The sequence below is a fragment of the Caloenas nicobarica genome, chromosome 9 (genome assembly GCF_036013445.1).
Source record: "Caloenas nicobarica isolate bCalNic1 chromosome 9, bCalNic1.hap1, whole genome shotgun sequence".
NCBI lineage: Eukaryota > Metazoa > Chordata > Aves > Columbiformes > Columbidae > Caloenas > Caloenas nicobarica.
In genome coordinates this window covers 24,629,698-24,644,124 of record NC_088253.1, presented here as the reverse complement: position 1 = coordinate 24,644,124, position 14,427 = coordinate 24,629,698, and the positions used below count along the sequence as shown (strand labels likewise).

General features: G+C 45.7%; 1 protein-coding gene across 2 annotated transcripts; it reads right to left on the bottom strand.

Moving 5' to 3' along the window:
- Positions 1-1,204: 1,204 nt before the first annotated feature.
- On the bottom strand, positions 1,205-12,903 carry LOC135991963 (carbohydrate sulfotransferase 5-like). 2 transcript variants are annotated; one of them, XM_065640849.1, is made up of 2 exons: positions 12,787-12,903; positions 1,205-2,735 (listed from the first exon to the last, which is right to left on the bottom strand). In XM_065640849.1, exon 2 carries the CDS (start codon positions 2,711-2,713, stop codon positions 1,526-1,528), a length of 1,188 nt encoding a protein of 395 aa, XP_065496921.1. In that variant the 5' UTR covers positions 2,714-2,735; positions 12,787-12,903; the 3' UTR covers positions 1,205-1,525. The 2 variants fall into 2 exon arrangements, with proteins under 2 accessions (XP_065496921.1, XP_065496922.1); XM_065640850.1 differs by lacking the exon at positions 12,787-12,903 and adding an exon at positions 11,823-11,895.
- Positions 12,904-14,427: the final 1,524 nt, after the last annotated feature.

Below are 14,427 nucleotides of genomic sequence, written 5' to 3'. Positions count from 1 at the left end.
CTGCCACACTGTGAGCACTAATCCAACTGCAGTACCAACAAGCGTTTGTGTTATCCAGGCTATCCAGAGCATGGCATACAGAGTGTCTAGAACAAGGGCAAAACACTACAGACAGGGAAATATTTATGATGTAAACTAGACATGTTTTTAGCCTGTTAACCACATTGTGAGCATTGCTAGTCCAAGCTACTTAACTGCTCAGGCACTTGGCTGTCTGGAGCCTTTGGCAGGTGGTATACTTCAGCGAAACTGCAGCACAGACAGACACTGCAATGTTAGAAGTGTTTGTTTGTCTTACTTGGCATGAAAAAACATGTAACATAGAAAGGACGAGCACACAGCCCTCTCACCTATCCACTTTCTCATTCAACATAGGCAAGAGAAGGAAAGCTAAGACCTTTCAGAGTCCCAAGCAATCACCTACTGATATTCTTCAGTTAGCTCTAACAGGATTATCTGGAATCAATCAAACATGTACCGTCCATCCTGGGACATGCTGTATTAAAAAAACCCAACCACCCAACCAACCAACCAACCAACCAACCACCAAGAACAACAACAACAAAAACCAACAACAGACAAAAACATCATACACAAGTGTCAATATCTGCAATCAAAGTTGTTCGAATTGATCACTTCCATACAGCAGTATAATCAATATGCAGATTTCCAAGGCACTTTGAATTTCTTAGTGATCTTCATTAACAACTTGAAGTTCTGAAGAGAGAGGTACGGATCATGCTGCAGGAGCCAGCGTGTGCCTACTCTGTGTTGCAGCGTTAGAACGCACGACTGGGATGGCATTAAGAAGCTATTTCCACAGTGACTCCACTCAAAGTTTCTTCATCTTGTTTTGCACTCCGTGCCAACACCACATTCAAGTATCTGATTGCAAACTTTGCTGTTCCAGGGAAAGCACTAAGAAACCTATCAATAAATGAAGCTCCTGCTTAAGCCTTTTACAACAGAACTGCTGCAGTTGCCCCAGCTTCTGGAGAACTTTTATATTAAAATTCTAAACATCAAGAGAAGTCTAAAAAAAATACACAACTGCATAACAACTTTAAATCAAAAGAAGACAGTCAAGCGATTGTGGAAGAAAGTTAGTTTCTACTTTGCTGCATTTATATTAATTAAGAACTGAAATTGTTAAACATTTAAAGCATGAAAACAGAAGCTGTTATCAATGAATGAAGACATATTTGACAATTCATTTTTTAATAGAAAGTTCTTAAATTACGTTTTTAAAACAATGCTGACAACAGCACAGCTCAGCTGTAAATTTGCAACCTGACAAGTATCTTGTGGCATTTCTCATGCATTTTGTTTGTTTCTTTTTGCCGTGTAGGAAACTCCAGGAAAAAAAAAAATAAACAAACTCCTTCCATTACAGAAAACCAACAGACAGAAAGATAGTTAAACTCACCAGCCAAGGATTTTCAAGTTACCCATATGCTGCACAGTAGACAAACACTCAACCATCTGCACCCTCTCCCCCCATCCTAGATCTCTCAAAAATAATGTCTCAGTGCTTTGGATCAAATGATGACCAACTGAATTGATTTTGTCGTCTTGGCAACACTAAATCCAATGACAAATCTCTTTGCTCTTTTTCTGAATCCACCAGCTGATAGCCAAGCATGTTTATAGCACCTTTACAAACTTCCTGTATTTTCTTAATTTTTTGGAAGGAAAGAATATTTCTCCAGGCCTGTGAAACACTAACCGCATCTCGAGATGTGATTTTGAAGGCTTCTTTTTTTTTTCCTGGTCCCTGTCCATGTGTGATGTTATAGATCCAGCTTTTGAGCGTGGGGGTCAAACTAAGATCTGCAAACTTATACATTTCTGAGATTTCTGATAATGGATCTCTGACCAGATCTTCAAAACGGATCATTAAATAGCGATCTTTAAGGAAACCAGGTGGTTTTAGAGTAGCTGTTTCATAAATCTGGACATGACTTCTACAAATCTCTTGCATTACTTTGTACTTGCTGTCTTCCACTTTAGTGCCATTGGTACTCAGAACAATCCCATTGTCACGGGCTAATGCTTTGACAGATTGTTCCCGTGACTTGACGACTGCCCTGGGGTCACGGACCAAGTGAATAATTTTGAGATTCAGGGATGGATCAGTGAGAAGTGGGTAGAGGACCTTCAGGTCAAAGAACCGAACCTCCTTGATGACAACATGGCTGTAGGTTTTACAGGCTTCCTCCACCTTGCTGAACGGGTACCGTCCACAAAGAGTCTTGCATGCCATTTCACTGGTTATGTCAGTACGCTGAAAGGAGTCACAAGCAGGAGCTGAACACAGAGCCCGACTCACTGCCCACTGGAAAAGATCTGATAAGTTTCTTTTCCAAGGCATGTAAGCATCAAATACAGACATGTCACACAGAAACACCGACCGGACTAGGTCCCGCACCGCCATGTGCAAGACCTTGGCACTGTTCTGGTACATCGTAACCCACACGTGCCACGCAGGCTCCATCAGGTAGAAGACGCTGGGGTGCTGGCTGAAAAGTTGACCGACAAAAGAAGATCCAGAGCGCCAGGAGGAGAGAATGAGGATGTGGACTTGAGATGGTTTCTCCTCAGGCTGAGGCATGAAGCTACTGTACCGGGCATACATGAAGAGTAAGAATCCAGTCTGAACCGTAACAAAAAGTATAATGACTGTGCTAGGAATCCGAATCCTTGCCATTCTCATCGACGAAAAATGACAAAAGAAGCTGAAAAAGAGAAGGAAAATGCTGGTGAACCACTGCCCCTATGGCACAATAATGATAAAATTTACACCACACAAACTCTTGCATTAGCAAAACCTTTCTTAAAATATGCATGTATGTATTTGGAACTATTTACTTCCTTAATCAGTGGCACTGGGAGATGGTCATCTGCAGGTGACAGGTGTTGCAAACTGAAAGAAAGTAATGTGTGACGGCAAGATCACAAAGGAAATAAGTTTGGAGCAAATGTTTGATGCTGAAGGAAACCCTGGGTTGATGTAGGTCAACTGCTGGAGAAAAAAAAAAAATCTAAAAAATATACAAAGCCCTCACCTTGAATTCTGGTAAATACTGCCAAAGGGAAAAAACCTTTCGGAATCGCTCCACTGTATTTCCATTTCAGTATGACATTACAAGGGCTCCTATCCCTTAAACAGAGTAGATAGGAACATCAATAACTGTGGCTACGAAAATAAAAATAATCTTCTTATCTAATGTGAGCATTCTACCCTGTGGCGGCAGTAGGGCGCTACTCTGATTGATGCGTGTGCACAACCCTGTATTTTCCAAATTGCAGAAGATGGGTGAAAATTCACAACCTGAAGCCGCATCTGGCTACAGATGTTAAAGTGAAAAAGCAGCTGACGTGTCTTTGGGCTGGAGCGCATTCACTCCATGACTTAAGACTCTGAGTTTGCATTTAAGGAATTACCTGTTTGTGAGTTAGAATCAGTCTGCATGTAACTCTTGGGAAATTTTAGACATGCCAACCCCAAATGGACTTCTGTTTTGTTTTGAAGTCAAAGTTCAAGGAACAGGCACTCCGCACAACTTTTTATGAGAGGTTTTTGGCATCTACCCCTTTGTGCTCTCACTTTTGCAGATTCTACTTGTAAGCAGTCAGTATATGTTAGCAGGCATGGCATTAGGAAAATAAGAATCCTTGTGTATGAAGATCACCTTGAGAGTTTTACATATAAGCATTTGCTATCTAGCTACATTTAGACATTTTTTTTCTTGTTACAGTGAAAGGTACATATATCAACACACTCCGGACTCTTGAAAGTAAACCATGCAGAATAGCAAACACAGATGCACATTCATTTGACATAATAAATGCATTAAGGTCTTAATGCCAGTCTAATGCAACATGAAAAGAGACTATTAATTAGTACCAAAAGCTGAAACAAATGGTCAAATGAAAGAGATAGTAAAAATGGACAGTTTTGGCTCCTTTCACTGCCTGGATCTCTCTTCACGATATAAATAAATGTGTTCTATATTAAATTAATGCAATTTTGCTACTAACCTTTGTATGTAAGACAAGAAAAACACTAGACCATGAGCTGAGTATGAAAAGGAGTCAATAAAAGCATCTATCTTTGGTATCATGCAGTATGTTGTAAATAGAGCAAGGCAAATGAGTAAGGTACTAACCTGATGGTGGAAGTTATTCTCCCAAAGTACCATCTCTCACTTGTAAGATATAGAGTCATGGAATCATTTAGGTTGGAAAAGACCTTTAAGATTATCAAGTCCAACCATTAACCCAACACTGCCAAGTCCACCACTACCCCATGTCCCTGAGCACTACATCTACGTGTCTTCTAAACCCCTCCAGGGATGGTGACTCCAGCACTGCCCTGGGCAGCCTGTTCAATGTCCCACAGCCCCTTCCAGGAAGAAATTTTTCCTACTTTCCAATCTAAACCTCCCCTGGCGCAACTTGAGGCTGTTTCCTCTGGTCCTGGCGCTTGTTCCTGGGGAGCAGAGCCCGACCCCCCCTGGCTCCAAGCTCCTTTCGGGCAGGTCAGAGATCAGAAGGTCTCCCCTCAGCTCCTGTTCTCCAGCTGAACCCCCAGCTCCCTCAGCCGCTGCCATCACACTCGTGCTCCAGCCCCTTCCCCAGCTCCGTTGCTCTTCTTTGGACACAAAGTTCTGTATACTCTTTACATCCACTCTAGTTCATAACCACTCAGCTAAAAATGCCTTTTTACTGTTTTTTATGTTCCCTACTTCTAACATACAACCTGTTTCTCCAGCTTAGCAACAGCATCTATTTATCTCTAAAACTATGGTTGTGCTCCCACTGATGTAAGGCACTTTTCTCCAGTGGTTCCACATTCTCATTAACTCTGCGCAAATATCCATGACGTATGACAGCAATAGCACCACCTAGGATGAAACCCGTGGCCCCCTAAGGGTCTCTTATATAGTCCCAATGTTTATTAGACGCTCTGCCAAGCCGTTTCAGTCCACTAGCTTGGAAGAAAGCTACCTGCTTGTTTTTCTTGATCTAGCTTTTTAGCATTGAGACAACTCAGCAAAGCACAGACCAGCACTGGAGCTGGAAGAAGGTATGGAATAAAAAGGCATAGAACGGAAAGAGAGTGGAGGAGCCCCAGACCACAGTTGCCAACAGAATGCAGCTTCGGCTATGCACGCAGGTCTTCAACTTAATCATTATTATACCTTTTGACCATCTACTGCATAATCATGTAACAAAATCACTTACATGGATTTTTCAGGTGGACTTATGCTAGGCCTCCTCTACCATCAGTCTCTTAAGCCTACTGGGTCACTATTCACATTACAGGGAAATAACAAGTGGCCTGGAAAGAGCAACTGCAAAAACACTCTCTCACAACTTCTCAAAACAGGAAAATTAGGAGAATTCAGTTAAGTGATCACTTACGACAAAACCTTTTCGTACACTGCATCACAAAAATTTGAAACTCTGCCTCAAAATGCTGTGGCAGCAAGCGTATACAAGGGTTCAACAAATTATTATATCAATTGAAAGTAATTAATGGAAGAAGAGTCTCAAAGATGAGGCTACAGCCAGTGGCCTAGCAATTCCCTAAACTATACGTGGCTCAAGGTATCTACCTGCACTTGGTAGATAAACTAGGAGAAATCACATTTCCTGTATTATTTAAGTTTTTGCCCAGTAATCCACCACTTGCTACTGTCAGGCACAAGGGCAGATTGCTACGGTTTATCCTGAGCTAGCAATCAAAACCACGACAGCCACTCACTCACTGCCCGCCCCCCTCCCTCGCCCCCCAAATAGGGGAGAGAATCGAAAGGGAAGGGAGAAACTCGTGGACTGAGATAAACACAGTTTAATAAAATATCAAAATAAGATTAATATGTCACTACTACTACTAATATATATAAAATGGAAGAGAATATGAAATAGAAGATACTCAATACAATTCCTTGCGAACTCTGTCCACACTGAGCAGCCAGTCCTGGGAACAGAGAGAGACCCTGGTCCCAAACAGGTTCCCCTGGTCCCCTGGGGAAAGAGAGAGAAAAAGCCAAGAAGGCAGAAAGGCCCAGAGGCCCACTGCAAAACGGTAGAACAGCCAAATGCCAAAGGAACTCAAATCGAAATGGAGCAGAACTGCAACAGGTCTCCCCAGCTGGAAAACTCAACTCTCCTCAAATAGGAAGCATGATGCTAATGGCATGGAATATTCTCATTGATCAGTCTGGATGTCAGTCAAGCTCTGCCCCATCTATGGCCCCTTTCTTCCCAGCTGTCTCACACCTGCAGATAGAGAGCTCAGAAAGACCATGGTTCCCAGACAACAACTACAATAACAGTAAGCTCTGACATCCTCTTTGTTCCAACTCAAAACCACTGGAAAGTTACTTGAAGAAAAATATTAATTTTGCCCCAGGGTGTTAACTTATTGTTCTTGAACTACATCTAAACAACAACCATGCTAGCTGCAAAAAAGAAGAGTTTATAACTGCATGAAGACAATGAACTCACTTTCAGTCAAACCAGCACACAGATAGATAAACCTTTCATTTAATTCAGCATGGCCATTCTTCATAGATAAAATTTGCCTCATTCAAATACTGAATTTTTGCATATTACGTCACCAGAAGCATCCATGAGTTTCTCCGATGTGAGGATTATCAGCAATCCAGCAGGCTGCACTGACACCTCTCCAAACAGAGGTGATGAAAGAATCTAAACGAAAGTGGAAAAGCAGTTGCATTTGCTAGTTCAAGGCTTTTTCCTGAAACAGATTCTATGCCTGAAAGCCAGCCAGCCATAACTACCTCAGATATTTTTATTGTCTGCCAAACATTAGCCATTTTCTGCATGAAGATTGCATTCTGCAGCCCCTCACGGTCTAACCCATTACATAGTTTTTAGAGACCCAACAACTGTTTTTAAATGACATGTTTCTACTCTAGCTATGCAGAACTGCTGCTCCACTCTAATCAAGATCACTGCAGAAATGCAAGCGCCAACCGTTCTTCACACCTTATTGGTGAGGGGCGGGGGAGTGAGGAATAAAAACATGTAGATGCCAAAAGAAAAGCCAGTTTTTAAAATTCATGTCTGCCAGGACTGCCTCTTGGGCCTCTCCTTGCTCTGATTCCCACCCAAGTACTGTTGCAGACAATAGTGTGCCAACGAAAAACCAGCTAACGTGAGTATTAGTCCTTAATTTGTGTCTGAACTAGTCTGTCCACCATAAGCACTACAAATAATACGTAAAATAACCGTAGCTAAAGCATTTGTCTACCCTTCAGTATGATATAAAGCACAAGAAAAAATGCAATATCAAAGTAAAGCACTAAGTAGATACAAATTTTCAGTATTTAATCTTCTACTCTTTTGGAAAAGTTGGGATGTTTCTAAGGAATATGCACGCACGTAGACACCAAAAAGAAACGAATAATTACACCAAAAAACGCAGCATCTGTAAGAATATTCTCTTGTGCAGTTTTCAGTGCGTGAGACCAAATACATGTCCAGTTCACTGGATTTTCTCTGTAAACGGTGCCTTTTATTTCTGCATTTCTCACATCGGGCACATGTAATTCTATTTCCATGTAAATACCATTTTACCATTTGCAACTGCATTCTGCAGTTAACTTAGACCCCTTTAATGTGCAAAACCCACCAAGCCCTTTCACGATTTTCGATAAATGTCAGCTGAGGTAGAAGCAGGTTTTGAACACCCTGAAGAATCACCTTCTCATAAAGCTGCTGAATATTATATACATATAGATATTTGTAAATCTACTGCCTTAAGGGTGAGGGACAGGACCTCGCGATCCAGGCTACTCCTTCTGATCTCTTTTTCCCACCGCGGGACCCACCAGAGGGTGCTGTCGGCAGCTCCTCCAGCGCAGAGAGGCAGCAGGCCGAACCTCCACCAGCCCCAGCTGCACCGCTGGCCGCGCCGCCCTGGCCCCGCACAGCCCTGCCCCGCACAGCCCTGCCCCCGCACAGCCCTGCCCCCGCGCCGCCCTGCCCCGCACAGCCCTGCCCCGCACAGCCCTGCCCCCGCACAGCCCTGCCCCCGCGCCGCCCTGCCCCCGCACAGCCCTGCCCCCGCACAGCCCTGGCCCCGCGCCGCCCTGCCCCGCACAGCCCTGGCCCCGCGCCGCCCTGCCCCGCACAGCCCTGCCCCCGCACAGCCCTGGCCCCGCGCCGCCCTGCCCCCGCACAGCCCTGCCCCCGCACAGCCCTGCCCCCGCACAGCCCTGGCCCCGCGCCGCCCTGCCCCCGCGCCGCCCTGCCCCGCACAGCCCTGCCCCGCACAGCCCCGCCCCCGCACAGCCCCGCCCCCGCACAGCCCCCGGCTCCAGCCTCGCTCCCCGCGCGGCCGGGCCCGCCCCGCCCCGCCCACCGCGGCGGCCGCACCGCGCGCCCCGGGCGGGCCTGCCGGCTGCAACGCGGACGGGACGATGTCCTGGCGCTGCTGCCGCTTCAGCTGCCATGTCCGTGACAAACCCTCCAGCAAGCACCTCCTCACCTCCCCGGGAAGCCACAGACCAGACGTGGCGAGGAAGCCACGAGACGCAGAAAACGTCCCGTGAGGGACACGGAGTCGCAGCACAGAGCACCCCAGCGCCCTCCACACCTCCCAGCTGAGACGCCTGAAGTACTGCAATATTTAGTGGTATCACAATACATGCTTTTGTACATAATGAATATTGCTAAGCATAAATTATTTTAATAACAGTTACAATGACACTCCTTTTCTGTGATAGTAGTATTGCTGCTTTTGTGATACTATTTCTTCAGGGAGAGCTCTGCTAATAGCAGAATAATCAAGTCTAATCCTAACAAACTATTGAGACAGAATCATCTCTTCACAAGCCAATACAAATGTTCAAATGTGATCTGAAAAGCATCTGCACATACGGTTTAGTTGACAGTCCTGACTCAAGCTGTGTCACTGGCCTGGTTTGCTAACGTCTACCAACGGAAACAAGATCCTGGACTAGATGAACCTGAGTCTGCCCCAGAATAACTATTCTTACATATTGTGCAAACGAAATTAGTTACACAAACTGGCCAACAGAGCAATGATTTTCTTCATCACTTAAACTGTCTCTGATAGAATACTGAGCTGCAGGGGGTAACTACCGTCTGCCATTGCTTGCCAAGAGACCAGATACATTACAGAAAGCTATCCCATTTACCAGGCAGGGTAAAAATACAGTGAGCGGTAGTATTGACCCCAGAAAGTTTGTTTTCTGAACAGAGCATTTTTCAGACCCAGAATGGTAGAAAAGAATGCAGGAGGAAAGACATAAACTGTTCAGCAGATGATCATTTAGCTCTTGCTTTTCAGGGACTTTCATTTGTCCCATAAGACAAGTAATATTGGAATCAAGTAACCAGATCTTTGCAGGTTAGCACTGAACTTCCTTTCAGTACAGAATTCAACCTGAACTGACCTAGTAAATAATAATAATAATAATAATAATAATAATAATAATAATAATAATAATAATAATAATAATAATAATAATAATAATTACTACTACTACTACTACTACTACTACTACTACTACTACTACTACTACTACTACTTCATAGCTAAAAACCCAAGCCAAACCAAACAAACAAACCCACAAAAACCAAAATGAAACAAACAACTCCCCCACACACATACCCTAAGACCCTCCTATTAGCTGCTCATTCTTTTCCGGGATGCCAACAAGGCTGTAGAAAGAGAGTGCCTCACATTAGAGCTGTAAAGAAACATGGGCACTTTTGAGCTTGGGACAGAGGGCTGGGATGAAAGACTCCCTCGGAACAAACAGGTCTGGGTCTGTTGCAGGAACACTGAAAAATCTGGCTGGAATAACGCAAAACAACCGAGAGAAGAATTACAAGTACCTGCTCCCCTAAAAGGACTTCTGAGCAACTGAATCTTAGTGGTCTTTATCACAGACTTCCCCAGTCATTTTGCGTCTGAGAAGATTTCCAGCACGCTTCCATTTAAAACAGGTTATGCAGCACTTTTAAAGCCAAAGTCTATAGATGACACAGAAATCACTTCAACTATATTATGTGCTCAAACTTTTGCTAGCCAAAAATGACTTTGTCCTGTACACTTGTTATACTCTAAATGCTGACTTCCAGAGCAATCGTATGAGCTGAATTTAAGTATCATTTGTGTATTTAAAAAAACGAAGCACCTCAGTACTGACTCTGAAAAGAATGGTAATTGTAAATGTCATTGTGCATTTTATAGAAATAACAGAAAAATGTTTGTGCACAGCATGATACACAAAGATCACCTGAAGGTTTACTACACCTTATCGAGAAGTTTATTCACTACATAGTTCACCTACAAGACATCGCACCAATGCAGCCACTACTAGAATGGCTTCTATGAGCTAACGTTAGAAACACAGTTTGCTGCTCAAAAAAGTGAAATGCAGGAACATGACAAAGCTGGTCCAAGAAAGATGCACAATATTGCCAGTAATTCCTGCTATAAATCACCCAGCTGACAAAATGTCGCCTTCTAGTGTTCTTCCACAGCTAGAAATGACACATCTTCAACAAGGCGAAGCTTACTGTATCACCAACAATAGACAGATTGGTCTTTGGGGAAGAAAAAGACAGTTTGGATGGTGCCTTCTATATAGCCACTGGTACTTCAAAAAGAGTTAAGTCTTTCCAGGAGCTGATCATTGCTAACGAGTTGAAAGAGTTAATAGGCCTGCTTAATTTTTTTAATACAACAGTGAAACTGCAACCGAAATAATAAAAAGTACAGTACATGTACAAAGTACAGTACATGTACTGTAATCAGACATCATCAGAGGTCGCCTTCCCCCCCTGCTCTGCCTGATGAGGCCACATCCGCAGCACTGGGCCCAGTTCTGGGCTTCCCAGTTTAAGAAGGACAAGGAATTACTGGAGGGAGTCCAGCAAGAGCTACAAAGATGCTGAGGGATCTACAGCATCTTATGAGGAAAGGCTGAGAGAGCTGAGGCTGTTCAGCTGGAGAAGCTGAGAGGGGATCTTATCAACGCTTACAAATATCTCAAGGGTAGATGTCAAGAGGATGGACCAGACTCTGTTCAGTGGTGCCCAGCGCCAGGGTGAGGGGCAACGGGCACAGACTGAAACACAGGAGGGTCCATGTGAACAGGAGGAGAAACTTGTTTGCTGGGAGGTGCCAGAGCCTGGAGCAGGCTGCCCAGAGCGGGTGTGGAGTCTCCTTCTCTGAGACATTCAAACCCCCTGGGATCCTGTGCGATCTGCTCTGTGACCCTGCGTGAGCAGGGGGGCTGGACTAGATGATCTCCAGAGGTCCCTTCCAACCTCAACCATTCTGCAATTCTGAATTCTGACATTATATTAGCATTTCAGCTGATAGCGTTAATCCAGCTTTTGAAAATGTACTTCCTTTTACAATCTAGTGGAAAATGAGACTGGAGGAGTTGCTTCCAGGTAATCATCAGGCTTAAATACTTTATAATACAATTAAACATACCATAGATTTCATTATCTGACCAGAAAAAATATTTTTTAAAAAAAGGTACTGGGCTTTTTTTTTTCCCTTAATATTGTTTGGAGTTAGATAATAGTGTTCAGGCATAGCTCTACACCACCTATTTCTCCATGCAATGCAGCTGAAGATCACAAAATGTCTTCATCTACCAGAATTACCACTGTTCAAGAAATGAGGTCTGCTGTGTTACAGTTTTTGTTAGGAACTTTTACTATTTTTAAGGATGGCAAAACTGGAGTGACAAAGAGACACTGACAGTGACTGTATGCTATTCACTTATTTGAGACTTCACCTGCACTGGTACAATAGTGTCCCCAAATTCAAACGGCCTGAGGACGAACGGCTTGAGGTGTGCCCTGTGTGACCCACCGAGGCAACTGCTGCAACTAACGACAAATTCTTTGTCCAGTATGTCACTCCCACCTAAAAACACAGGTTAAACACAGTAGCAGAAAAATGAAAAGCTTTCCCAGAATGACGGGAAATGTTACCCAAAGCACCCCATTTCACCAGCTCCAGCAAACAAATCCAGCTTAACCCGGATCGGCCAAGTTCTCGGGGGCGGGAGGGGAGAAGGGACGAAAAAAGGCTGTTTTTCACGAGCTTTACCTCTGTCAACAGTTGACTACCCGTCAAGCAACGCCCGGCTCGGGACTGAGCGACACCAGCTCTGCGGCGGCCGCAGCAGCAGGTACCGCAGCAGCAGGTACCGCAGCAGCAGGTACGGCCGCAGCAGCAGGTACGGCCGCAGCAGCACGTACTGCAGCAGCACGTACCGCAGCAGCAGGTACCGCAGCAGCAGCAGGTACCGCAGCAGCAGGTATGGCAGGTATGGCCGCAGCAGCAGCAGGTACGGCCGCAGCAGGTACCGCAGCAGCAGCAGGTACCGCAGCAGCAGCAGGTACGGCCGCAGCAGCAGCAGGTACCGCAGCAGCAGCAGGTGTGGCCGCAGCAGCAGGTACGGCCGCAGCAGCAGCAGGTACCGCAGCAGCAGCAGGTACGGCCGCAGCAGCAGCAGGTACCGCAGCAGCAGCAGGTACGGCCGCAGCAGCAGGTACGGCCGCTGCCGCTGCACGTACGGCCGCCGCAGCACGAGCAGGGGCGCAGGCGAACGGCTTAAAAACATCCCCTGAAACGTACTGCAAACGGTTGTAAACACCGTTGTTAGATACCGAAAAAAAGGTCTGTCATCGCGTGCCTCGTCGACAGGGACCAGGAGCCCTGCGGGACTACCCTCCCCCCCGGCCGGCCCGTACCTTCCCGCCGCCTCCCGGCACGGCCGCGGATCCGAGCTGCCCAGAGAGACAATGAGCCGCTTTCAGACGTGGCTGAGGCGCCGGAGCAGCGGGAGGAGCCGCGGGAGGAGCCGCGGGAGGAGCCGCGGAAGGAGCCGATCCGCCCCGCAGCCGGAGCATCCCCGGGCAAAGCCGCAGCTCGGCAGAGGCCGCCCCGCCCGCGGCGGCCTCACCGGGGCTGTCCCGGTGCAGCGCCGCCGGGCCGCTGCCTCTCCCAGCGGGCTGCGCCGTCCGGCCCGTGGCCAAGGCCGCTCCGCGGCGCCTCCTCAGCCCCCCGGTCCCGCCTGGCACGACCGCCAGCCGCCGCCGCCCTCCGGCCGGCCCCCCGGCCCGGCCCCCCCGCATCCTGTCCGCGTCGGGCGAGGAGAACCGAAAGGTCCTGCCCACCCCCCGCAAGCTGCTGCGCTAGTTCAGAAATAAGCACTGAGGTGGTTCCTTTCACCCGAGCATCACCCCTAAAAACGCCTGAAGCATGGCTCTTAGGCGTCCGCACCCCCGCTTTTATTTCGGCACAGGACTTTCAAACAGCTACGTAATTTCTTCCTCTTACAGAGCCACTTAGAGAAATCAGGTTAACTTGCCTCCGTCCTTCCTCAATGAACAGCATTTAGGTCGCTCTCTGGTGTATCTGTACACAGATGTGTGTAGTAGCAGCACAGTGGACTGCAGTGGTATTTTTACATCATTTTCTGCTGCTGAAGGAAAAGTCCTTATAGAGAGCCTTTAATGCTAGTTACAGTGGATTCTTGGGTATTTTTTTCCTTGTACTCCAGTTTATTGCTCCAGCCGTAAAATCTTACCTTTTTTTTTTTTAATTGCTTGGTTATTTACAGAAGTAGCATGCCTCTCCAAGCTTGAAAAAGGAGTCAGAACTATGAACCAAGAGCCATGGTCAATATAAAAGTGATCCAGTAAGTTAACCACAGCAGAGGTATCACAAACAGGGTTTTTTCCCTGCTGTAATAATATCTGCCTTTACTGCTTTTTTTAACACTGCACTCATCCCAGTTGCGAAATACACGTCTTTCAAAAGAAATGGAGGCAATTAACTTTTTGATTTCCACCTTTTAACTTGAATAGTTCTCTTAAATTACTGCTGAGGATTTTTTCCAGCTTTTTCATTCTAAAGGAAAGTTAAACATAGGGATATTTTCCTCTGCATTTTCTGACCCTTTCATCATTTCTTTTCTCACATGCATTCACTGAACTGCTGCTCTGAACAGTGTCATTTGTTTTAACAATGTGGAAGGATACAACAGGAAAGAAAAGTGAGATAGAGATAATGGAGTCTCCCAGTATTATTGTTGTTTTCTGGCATTATTTTCTTTCATGTTCCAGTTGCTACCTTAAACAGCCTTCTGTTCAGCTTGCAGGTCTGTTAGGCGTTCCATTTTTTGTGTGAGTACAATAGCTCAAACCCTTAAAATAGGCTTCTGTGGTCTGCCCAGAGAGTTCTCTCTCTTATGCCCACCCTAATGCTTGTGCAGACACACACCAAATTAATTCAGGAAACTGACTTGTCTGGAAAAGTCAGTATATTTGGTAAAGATTATCTTCACCATAGTGAACTCCCTGAAGTAACTCACACAGTCACACAAGCAC